The 11,787-nt window shown below is 38.1% G+C and overlaps 1 protein-coding gene across 1 annotated transcript in view; it reads right to left on the reverse strand.

Moving 5' to 3' along the window:
- The window catches only part of LOC307162425 (uncharacterized protein), a 33,300-nt gene extending 21,833 nt beyond the window's left edge, over positions 1 to 11,467 (reverse strand). The window contains exons 1-16 of the mRNA XM_079877694.1: positions 11,342 to 11,467; positions 10,930 to 11,040; positions 10,108 to 10,671; positions 9,317 to 9,482; positions 8,947 to 9,172; positions 8,456 to 8,629; positions 8,223 to 8,300; positions 6,459 to 6,542; positions 6,304 to 6,357; positions 6,158 to 6,211; positions 6,031 to 6,084; positions 5,905 to 5,940; positions 5,737 to 5,790; positions 5,594 to 5,647; positions 5,397 to 5,441; positions 383 to 436 (exon numbers count right to left, since the gene is read on the reverse strand). Coding sequence (XP_079733820.1) covers positions 383 to 436; positions 5,397 to 5,441; positions 5,594 to 5,647; positions 5,737 to 5,790; positions 5,905 to 5,940; positions 6,031 to 6,084; positions 6,158 to 6,211; positions 6,304 to 6,357; positions 6,459 to 6,542; positions 8,223 to 8,300; positions 8,456 to 8,629; positions 8,947 to 9,172; positions 9,317 to 9,482; positions 10,108 to 10,671; positions 10,930 to 11,014 — 1,782 coding nt within the window. The 5' untranslated portion in view covers positions 11,015 to 11,040; positions 11,342 to 11,467. The remainder of the gene's footprint in view (positions 1 to 382; positions 437 to 5,396; positions 5,442 to 5,593; positions 5,648 to 5,736; positions 5,791 to 5,904; positions 5,941 to 6,030; positions 6,085 to 6,157; positions 6,212 to 6,303; positions 6,358 to 6,458; positions 6,543 to 8,222; positions 8,301 to 8,455; positions 8,630 to 8,946; positions 9,173 to 9,316; positions 9,483 to 10,107; positions 10,672 to 10,929; positions 11,041 to 11,341) is intronic.
- Between the last annotated feature and the right edge of the window lie 320 nt (positions 11,468 to 11,787).

The raw sequence follows: 11,787 nt of genomic DNA on the forward strand, positions 1-11,787 counted from the left end.
ATTGAGCGTGCATCTGTTAAACACTCGTTATTGCGGTGCTGTGGAATTGATTGAGTGCATTTGATAACGTCCACTATGGTTTCAGACACCACTACAAATGGCTGTCCCCTCACATAGTGCCCTATTTAAGGGTATATGGGTCGATTTCAGACACAGCCCATGTCTACATGCCTAAATGCACTGAGATGCTACCACGTGATTGGCTGATTAGATGTACTAGAACAGATGTACTTAATAAAGTGGCCAGTGAATGTATTTTTTTTAAAGCATCTACAAATGTTTAAGTGGCTTAAAAAATGGTTTAACTAAACTAAACTGTGGCAGAAAACAAAATAGGGAATAAATATACAAAGAACAGACGGATAAAGTAAAATAAACTCACAGGGATTCCTGGTTGTCCATCTGATCCTGCAGTGCCATCTTCTCCTTTCTCTCCCTGAATGAAAACAAAGCGGTCAAATGCTGTTAAAATCATATTGCACCACAAAGGATCATTAAATGTATTGTGAAATTATTTTCATGACAATTAAATTACAATTATGCCCCAATTGGCATTACTGTAATGCAAAAAAAGTAAATAATTGTATTATATTATTATAAATTGCTTATAATAAAATAAAAATATATATTTTTTTGTTTTGAGTATACATTATCTATAATATATACTCAAAATTGAGTATATATTATACACATTTACTGATTTTTTTTTGGATATTCTTAAAATCTTTTTCAGTTGTGTTAAAATCACATATTTCTAGAAATAGTAAGCTGTAGGTAAAGACTCACTGTGCCTTAAATAATCATGCTACATTCCACTAATTGCAGATATAATTAGAGTTTTGCAGTTCCAATTTGGGTTACATTTTTACATACTAATTACATAAAGAGAAATCTAGCGCAGAGAAGTTAAATATGCACACATCTTAATTGTAAAGTAAGTATGAAATTTGAGACAGTCTGTCATTAAAATCTAAACATGTTACACCCAACAGTAAATAGAGCTTATCTAAAGACTTTTTTGCACTTTCTGAGGTAGTAAATTACAAGCCGTACACATGTGGAAACGCTGGTAAGAAATGTCCTCCTTTCCCGAGTTGCTGGGCTGTGGCTGCCCATCATGTGAATTCTAAAATGGCATGTTTCTGGTTACATGTGGATGTAATTTGTGTATGGTGGAACACACCTGACAGAAAATAAGTAATGTCCCACAATCTGCATGAAGCATGGGGTATAACACACCCATACTGCCCTACAAAGGCAAACACTGTAACTACACATTTTGTCAAAAATCTTTTAGATATTATTATCGGCCCTGAGACAGACGGGTTTGACTCGACTAAGCTCAGATTCAGACAAAAAAAGTGTGAAAATGTATATTTAATGAAAACATTAAAGACATTTTCAGTTGTAGATTTGCCTTTATAGGGTAGCATACTAATAATGCATTCTGTTCACAGTATATATGAATTTTCGACATATGTGGATGTTGTATGTGTCCAGTACTTGTACTATTTCTTGTAATATATTTACAGTCTTATATTTAATCTACATGTAGTAGGCCATGTGTCAACACTCAACAATGTAGCATACTGCAATTTGAATCATTTATCAATGCAAATTGTGTTTCATATTGTGTTTCATTTTGTTTTGTAAATATGCAATTCCTAAAGCAGCCTAAATGAACTGCCCTCAGTATTGATGTAAAATACTTAGGCTGTGCAACAAGATACTAAAGTGTTCCATGTCTAACGTGCCAGTCTTTACTGAATGTTAGTGTAAACATGTATATTTCCCAGTGTATTTCTCTTTCATGCACACAAATGCATGCACATGTATGCTTCACCCTAAGGCTCTGACATTTGGAAAGACCTCACACAAAGCATGCTCTCAAAACATGACAAACAATAATTGTACCTTATACCGTCGCTCTGCAATTATATCCAGGAGAAGGCCAATTAAAAGGAATTTATGAGATTCCACGTGACTTTTATCTCTTTTAACCTTTCGGTGGTTGTTGTGCATGCACTGAATGTTTGATGCAGGTGAAACGTACAGTAATGAGCCATTTCTGATCAAATAAAGTCATAATCAACCAAGTCAGGAGTTGTTCTTAGGTTTTGGGGTTTGTGTGTTTCAGTTTCTTTTAACAGTCCATATGCATGTATGTTTGCATGTCATGATTAAAGGCTGCTTCCAGAGCTGGTGGCACCACTAGTGCTTCAGGAAACCCACCCTTATGAGGGAGCTCTCTTTTGGTGCGCCACATGAAACCAAGTTTTGGTTAACTAATCATCCCTCAGTGGTCTGAGGAAACCTGGTGTTACCGCTATACAGCGAGCAATTCTGTCTCAGATCCAAAGTGGGAAAACTAGCAAACATTATAATAGTGACCCTGTCCAGGGCTGCATTTCTCGAAAGCATTGTGAGCAAAGTTGATCGTAGAGACCAGTGGTGCCAATGGTTCTACGATCTACTTGGGCTTACAATGCTTTCGAGAAACGAAGCCCAGTTCAACTTTCACTTAAGTCTCATCATCCATATGCTAGCCCTTTATGAATGTATATAACTGGAAGACGATTTCTAATTATCAAAGTGCTAAAATGCACAATATAGCAACAGCTATAATGCAAAAAATAAATTCACAAAGCTAACACAGTTTAAAACGTGAATCTGAAACCATTGCACGCTTTAAACAAGTCGCTTCAACCCCAGAAGAAACTCATAGTTTGAACATGAAAATGTCTTTCGTGTTTAAGCACTACAAACTGCACATCTCTAGTGTTTATAGATGTGGGATTTCGCATAACTACAAAAATCAATCAAAAATACCCAAAGATCTTCATTTGAGCATTAAATCATGATGATTTAACAAGTCCAAATACATTCTATAAATCATTTTTATAAGTTAGATCATTTCAGTGAACATTATCAACAAGTGTTTTGAAAGTTTTTAAAGGTTATTTTATAAGTTTGTGGAACAAAATCTAAATGTCACATCTTTTAAACAGAGCCACATCCTAACCTGAACAAACATTGAGCTCCGCCAAGAGTCGAATCAAAGCCCTGTACTGATAAACAGGCTTGACTTAATGGGGCAGTAAATGGCAGGGCGGCACTAATTTTCAGGGACCGGGCGGCACGCAGATGCTGAGACAGATGCTGTAGCCTGAAAATAGATCTGAGCGACACACTGACAATTTATGTCGAAAAATCTGGGGGTATAGTATATCAATATATACTATCTCTTTAATATCTCTCCAAGCCAGCAAATAAATTAAAATGAGATGTTTTCAGACGTTTCTCTCAAGAAACCCTCACAGTAATCTCACACGTCTCCTCTAGAGATTCAATAGAGATAAAAATGTCTCTATCTCTGCTCAGAATTGACAAAATACCAAAGATTTCATTATGAGCTCAAACAAAGACCAAATTATCTGAGCATACCATTTGTCCGATATTGTTTCAATTTTTATTTCTCTTAAGATACTGAAAGAGAAATATCTGAGACAAAGCTGATGCAGTGAAGGTGAAACTTCCTCCAAACTCCAGGAAGTCCCTTGAACTATAAAAGAGCAACATATGAGCAATAAAGTTTGGCCACACTTTAGATTAGTGTCCAATTCTCACTATTACCTAACTATTTACTATGACTTTTGGCACAATAAACTCCTAATTACTGCTTATTAATAGTTATAAGGTAATTGTTAAGTTTAAGTAACCTACCTACCTATTCTTGTTTTGTTTATTATCATTGTCCATTGCCATTATTGTTGCTTGTTCATTGTAAAGCATCCTTGAGCCCTGGAAAGGCGCTATATAAATAAAACTTATTATTATTATTATTATTATTAAGTATTGGGTTGGATTAAGGGATGTAGAATATGATCATGCAGAATAAGGCATTCATATGTGCTTTATAAGTAGGCTACTAATAAACAGCCAATATCCTATGCATGATAATAAGCAAGTTAATAGTTAGAATTGAGCCCTAAACTAAAGTGTTACCTAAAGTTCTTATCTGGGTTCACCTACAACACCAAGAGTGTACAATATTAATCATGCGTGTTTTATTCGAATATTATATGTGCTACTATTTTGTATACTAAGTGTTAACATCCTGCTGAAAATCAGCTTTGCCATGAAACACAAACTTCATAAAAGCAACATTCTTCTTGTATTTATCATAACAACACAGTATTCATCTATAATAATGCTCAACCTGATGTAAAATGTAACCAGCACACAGTAATTAGGCAGGCATGTGACCTTACATTCATATAGAGCAGAGAGCAGCTCATGAAGTGTACTGTGTCATTGACCCATCATAATCTAGGCGTTTAAGTCGCTATATATAGAGCTTTGGGCAAGACGGCAGTCTGCTGCTGGCAAAAAGCTAAGAAAAATGTCAGAGAGACGGATAAAAAGGATCGACGACAAGGCCACAAATATGCCCTTATGCTTAAAATAATACAGAACTTTCTCGTGTGAGAGGACGTCTGATCGTATCCCTAACACATCTGATGGTTTACACCCTGTGCTGCTTTAAATACTTTGAAATTCTGGGTGTGATGTTGAAACTCAGACTGCCTGTTTATGCCGTGTATAGGAACAGGAAAACAACTAATTCACATGAACTTCAAAAACAAGATAAAAGTCATCAACATCACGTGAATTCTTGAGGTACAGGACCAAAGATTTGTGGGTGGGTTTTTCCTAAAAATGTACACCACAAAAAGGTGCATCTACAGACTTTTTAATACAGCACAACAATGTTTTGACACAGGAAGCACATTCATTCTCACGCACAAATCAACAGAAAACAAGATGCATGCTTCTGATATAGCATTTCCTTCCTATATGCAATCAAAACGAATCAGTACAAAGATCTAAGCATTCTTAGTGACATTTACCTGAAAACCAAAGGGACGTTACATGAGAAATCTTGATTTTCTGATAAACTTATCAAAATGAAGTGAGTTTATGCTTAAAACAAGAAGAAAAACAATTCCATTGGTGTAAAGAAAAAATGTAAATTTATTTATCCTACCCTTTTACAGATTTTCATTTTAAGCATGAAATCACTTAATTTTGATAAATTTATCAGAAAACAAGACTTAATTTCCTATGTCATCTTGATTCTCTAGTATGTATATTGATTTAAGAATGTTTGTCTATTCCTAGACAGCCACATAGTGTTGGCCCAGATCTGGGTTTGTACTGGAAAACAAGACATACAGAGAAAATCCCTTTTTTGCAGTGCTTGAGGCCACAGCCTTTTAATAATCATGATAACGTCCAGGACAAAACCCCTGGTTGTGAGTGATTATGATTACAGAAGTAGTGGTAGTTGAATTATAACAGTTTTGGAGGCAATGTCAGACTGAAATATGTCTTACCTTGGGTCCTGCAAGTCCAGGTAGACCAGGCGGCCCAGGTTCACCCTGCGAGGGAAAGAAAATAAGACCTCTTTCAATTAAATTCTTACTTTTCCAATCTTCATTCAAACAGAATACTGTAAAGTGCTAAATCTGTTAATGATCACTAATGCACAGTATGAACATTCATGAGTAGACGCTAAAAGCAGATTCCTTACATTTGGTCCGGGTTTTCCAGGTGGTCCCATTTCCCCTCTCTCTCCTGGGATTCCCTATAAGGCCACAATAGAGCAAATATAATGTTTGGTAATCATTCAATGTAATTTTTAATAGATATACTATAATGTGTGTTTTTTTTTACCTTGCTTCCTTGAATTCCAAAGCCATCTAAATCCAATTTGGAAAAGCCGGTGCCCTAAAGGAGATTTTAAGGGAATAATTTCAGAATCATTGTAGTTTTTGCTTACAAAACCGTTAAACACAACAACAGGAAAATGAATATTAAATGATCAGGAAGTTTGAGACTCACTGTCGGTCCTGAAGGCCCCGGTGGTCCCATTGCTCCCTGTTAAAAGATTGGGGGGGAAAGTATTCAAGCCATTAAATAATTTAAATATTTCTAATAATGACAATGAAAATCTCAAAATCTACATACTTTGGGTCCTTCGAGCCCTCGCTCCCCCTTTTGTCCTGGTTCACCTGCTTCACCCTGTAAATGAAGAAATAAAATAATATCATAAAGCTTTGAGAATATCAGAAAATGTTCTTGATGTTTCACTCACGTTCTGTCCATCTCGACCAGGCTCTCCAGATGCTCCCTTCACTCCTGGTTTCCCCTGGTGGACGAATAAATCATGACGGTAACACATTTGTCCAAACCTCCTGAGCCACTAATAATTCTACTTACACCAGTAATAATTCTACTTACAGGTTTCCCATCAGGGCCAGGAGGTCCTTCTCTGCCTTTCTCCCCTCTGAAGCCCTGTGTTCAAACAGTGAAGAGTTGTGAATATGTGTTTTAATCAAATAACAAGCAAAAGGCCTCAGCAATCGACTAGGATGAATAGTTAAAAAATGCCTCACCATAGGCCCGGGGAGACCAGGCAGACCAGGTTTACCACTGGGACAATCACAACCTTCTACAGCAAGAGAGCGATCCGAAGGACACTGGAGATACAAAACATTGCACATAAAACACAAACGAAATAAACCAATCCACAATAATAATAAAAAAAAATTGAATTATACATTTTGAACATTTTAAAAAGCAAGTATAGTAAGGCTGGTAACTTACCCTGTCATCATCCTGTAACAAACACAGAAAGATAAATTAAAGTGTGAAGGAAATCAACGTTGGCAGATAAACACTAGACGGACACGTTCCTGGGTCCAACATCCTTTTTAGTCCTGAAGCAACATTACTATCAACCAATTAGATTCATTTAGGATTTGAGTTAAAGGCTTAAACAATATTATTATGAAACAATCCTCTTATGAAAACACCAGCATTGCTTCATGTATTGTGTTTTGGATGCTGATGTGCTGGGAGCAGCAGCTAATTTGCATTTAAAGCAACAGGCACAAAGAAGGTGTGTTTTTGCTCACCCTCAAAAAGTGACAACTTTAACATGCTATATAAAAATGTCTGTGGGGTATTTTGAGCTAAAACTTAACATACACACTCTGGGAACATCAGAGATTTATTTTATATCTTGTGAAAAGGGCATTTTACCACCCCTTTAAAGGGTTAGTTCACCCAAAAATGAAAATTCTGTCAGTAATTACTCACCCTCATGTTGTTCCAACCCCGTAAGACCTTCGTTCATCTTCGGAACACAAATTAAGATATTTTTGATTAAATCTGAGAGCTGGCTCTTAAAGGTATAGCGGAGGATCTTTCCGAATTTTAGATAAGACCCGCCCTCTCCACTTTTTAAAAAGTTTGATTGATTCACCAGAATGATTGACAATTAGGAGGACCAATAGTATAGGTATTCCACCCGGAAGTAAAAAAATCCTCCGCTATACCTTTAAGTTTATAAAGCGACGAGAATACTTTTTGTGCGCAAAAAAACAAACAAAAATAACGACTTTATTCCACTATTCATTTCCTTCTCTCTGGGCCTCGAGTTTTTTCACGTAGTATAACTGCGTAGCGCTTCTGGGTTGTACGTCACACGCATCACACACATGACCAGCGTCGGCCAATATTGAGCCTACGTGTGATGTATAACCCAGACGCGCTACGCTTAAACACTACGTGAAAAAACTCGAGGCCCAGAGAGAAGGAAATAAATAGTGGAATAAAGTCGTTATTTTTGTTTGTTTTTGCGCACAAAAAGTATTCTCGCCGCTTTATAAACTTAAGATTGAGCCACTGGAGTCACTTGGACTATATAAACGATGTCTTTAATACATTTTCTGGGCCAGCAAGTTATAATGTCTTAGAAGCCTATGGAGGAGTGAGCCAGCTCTCAGATTTAATAAAAAATATCTTAATTTGTGTTCTGAAGGTCTTACGGGGTTGGAACAACATGAGGGTGAGTAATTACTGACAGAATTTTCATTTTTGGGTGAACTAACCCTTAAGCAACTTCTCCAGAAACACTAAGTTTTGATGGTGAAGCAAGAAACACCAAACCAGCACTAAGCAGCATAAACCAGTTGGATTTTTCAGTAGGGTCATTACCTTCTGATTTTTATTAACTAGATTAATTTAATGGATGTTTGGGGTAGAAATAAGGTTAAGGCTATGATTGTTGAATAGGAATGTTGTTCCAGAACTAACAAAGGATGTTGATTCATGTTGTACATGCAGTAGTGTGGCAGATAACATTACAGTCTTACCACAGAGTATATTTCACAAGCTGTCTCTCGCTCACTTTGCTGAGGGTCACAGTAGAGCCGTAACTTCTGCAGCACAATCTGATAAAGCAGCACCAGACACAACAGAAATGTAATGATCTGATCTGAATACTGTGATAGCAAACTACCAGTCTTCTGATCATTTTAACTTGGCACGTTAAAACTTGTGATCAGTCAGGTGTCAAAAAGAGCATTAAAATGTTGAAAACACTCACGGGGACTGTTGTCTCGATACTGGTTTTCTTGGCCACCTGAGTCTTTCCGTTAATGTAGATAGGAACAACTGGATCTAGGAGCTGCTCCTCCACATACGCGCCATCTACGAAACAAGTGATGCGCTTGGGCTTCACCAAGAACTTCAGCTGGTGCCAATCCGTGTCAAAGAGCCTCTATGGAGACATAAATCATATTGTTAAAAGACATTCACATTCAGTCCTACCATTTTGCAAAGTGCAAACAAATTGTTTAAGACATGAATACACAATTCAATTGTTGAGTTATCAATAATGCTTCCTGGTCCAAGCCTCTACTCCATTTCAAGTAAGAATAGTATCTCGCACATTATTCATTTATAGAACACCTTAAAGGGTTAGTTCACCTAAAATTCAATATTGTATTCATTTGGATGCATATATTGTGAACTGGGATGCATGCAGCCAGTGTTTATCTTAATGAGATTTAAAAGTGACACAAAAATTTCACAGACCTTGATCCCTCTGTCATTAAAAATGACTGTCTGCTCTTTCTTCAGAGTGCTTGTGCAGGAGAAAGTGACAGATTTGTCTGGTCCGTTCACAGTCACAGCGATCTGCTTAACTCCGTCCTGAGATAACACCCTCAAGAGGTCAAACTCCATCCAGTGAGCTGGGTTTTTCAAGCGTAGAGTTGACACAAACACAAAAGCTGGTGGAAGGCCTTCTGGAAAGATCTCTCTGTGAGGAACATCAGGTGTAGGTCAGAATAGCCTGAATATCTAACCGCAGGAACATCTCATTTATATCACATTGACATAATTCAAGCACTTCAACATATGCAAGAATATATCTATGAGCTATAAATTGCAAAGCAAAAATCACCTGGTGTCATGAGTGATGTTCATGCGAGGGCTGAGCTGTGACGCTCTCTCTGATATCAAAGAGCCCTGAACCTTCTGAGCCCCCTCCTCGATCTTCATCAGGCTCATTAAATCAAAACCTTTCTGATCGTTCACTGTCCCAGGGATTCGCGTCGGACACACCGATTCTGTGAATGAGAGAATGCAGCCACTCAATTCACAGACACTTTACAGCTTGTAGTTGCACTTCAACTGTTGTGTAATGCTTTGGATCAGAACATGTTCGAGAACCAGACAACCACAACAGAATAAGAATGATCTAATTGAATGAGACCTCTTTAATATCTCAGTTATTTGTCCTAAACAGCAATGAGATTAAATGGAGAGTAAATGGGGACTTTTCAGCAGACTTTTCAGAAGAGATCTCAACACTGTAAAAAAAAAAAAAAAGTCTCAAAAGAATGAGATCTTAATATAAACTCACGATTTTGCATCAAATTCTTACAAAACCAAATCTGAGCAGCTATCCACATTAATTTTATTACAATACTCATTTTTTGTTCCTCCTAAGGAATTTCAGGAAAAACATCTAAAAACAAGCAGTGACCAAAACAACAGAAAATTAATGCCAGTGCGTAACCATATATGCATTAAAAAAGTCACTAGTCCAAAGATCTCCAATGGTCTGTATTGCATCCTGTCATGGCGGATGATGACCAAGTCTCTCTTCAGGAGTAAACAAATGTATTGGGCCGCAAGTTTATGTCCCTGTAATGGCTATAAAAATATGCTCCAAAGTCAAGCACGACTCACCCTCGCATAGTTTCTGCTCCATCAGGTCCCATATGCTTGCAATAGATTTGTAGTCCTCCACGTGTAGCACGTAAGTAGAGGCTGGCTTGTTGGCCACGGACACCAACTCAGAGTTAGTGATCTCGTTTCCCACACCGACTGCAAACAGAACAATATTCTGCGCCCTGGCCTCTATTGCAGCATCCTCTACGTCATCCTGTGAACGTCCATCGGTGAGAACCACGGCGATTCGGTTTCTGGGAGACTTGGAGGTGCGGTTGGGCATCCCGAAGACGTGGTCTGTGGCAAACTTGATGGCGCGGCCAGTCCGCGTGTTGCCTCCCAGGTACGAGATGGAGGTGATGGCCTTGACGAGCTCCTGGCCGTTCTGATGCTTTCCCAGAGGAATCTCCAGGCGAGGGGTGTCACTGTACTGGACAACCGCCACCTGAGTGTGCCTGGTGCTCACGTCAAAGCCACTGGTGATGTTGATGAGCCAGCGCTTGGCTGTTTCAAAGTTGGGGAGCCCCAAGCTTGAGGAGCCATCGATGATGAACGCAAGGTCATTGGGAGTTGTGCTACAACCTGCAAACCCAGGAAAACATTTGCCCATAGAGTCCACATGCACAGAGTCGTGTTACAATTCTTGAGGAAATGTAAAGTGAAGACAGGTACATTTGTCCACTAACATTTATGCATTTGGCAGACACTTTTATACAAAGCGACTTACATTGCATTCAAGGTATACCTGTACATTTTATCAGTTCATGCATTCCCTGAAATTGAACCCATGACCTTGACTAATATATCATAAAGTATAAGACTAAGAATAGGATAACAAACCAGCTTGAGTGTCATCTTGCTGGAATCCACTGATGTACGGCAACAAAACACAAACGACCAGTGAACAAAACCTCCATGTCCTCATGGTATTGCAACTAGAAGCCACGTAGCCTGTGAAAAAGATGGAAATGTTATGTAAATATATAATTAGCAATATATGTAATGGGCCTTCTCAGAATTATTACTTTTTACAATTAAATTGTAAATGCTCAATGTAAAGACTCCAAAAAATGTCTTCAGACTCAAAAAAGCACTGCAGAAGTACATGATTCAATGATGTTATTTTAACAAATGCATCCAAAAACTATGATTTCCCAAGGGACATTTTAAAGTAATACCATGGTCCTTGGAAAAGTTAAATTGAGAGAACATCAAAAATGTCAATAAACAAGTAAAAACTTAAATCTCTCACCAACAATGTGAGTCCTGGATATCCAGAGGTTTAAAAAGTCAGTCGCCACCAACACGTTACAAGGCAACAGCTTAAACTGCTCTCATCACTGACGTGAATTACAGTCCAGTGCGGAGATGGCAAGGTACAGCCAAAGACTATTTTATATCTGCACCCACAGTGACGTACAGCCTTCCCTGGGCAGAATGAAGCAACAGGCATCAGAGAGAGGGAGGAGTACGGGTTTAACCCTCCACAAAACCATCTTCAAAGAAAGTCAAGCCAAATGGCTCCAAGCCTCCATTCCCAAGGCCCGTGCCACAAATAGCGCAGTCCAAAATGTCTTTATTTTCTCTGCCGTCATGCATTGAGTTATTTAGAAGAGTCCATTGACATTGCATTAACATCATGTCTGTGCAATGTCTTTTGTGTTACAGCAAAGAATATGTCTTTATTCTTCCAGTAGC

This window comes from Squalius cephalus (genome assembly GCF_949319135.1).
Source record: "Squalius cephalus genome assembly, chromosome: 7".
NCBI lineage: Eukaryota > Metazoa > Chordata > Actinopteri > Cypriniformes > Leuciscidae > Squalius > Squalius cephalus.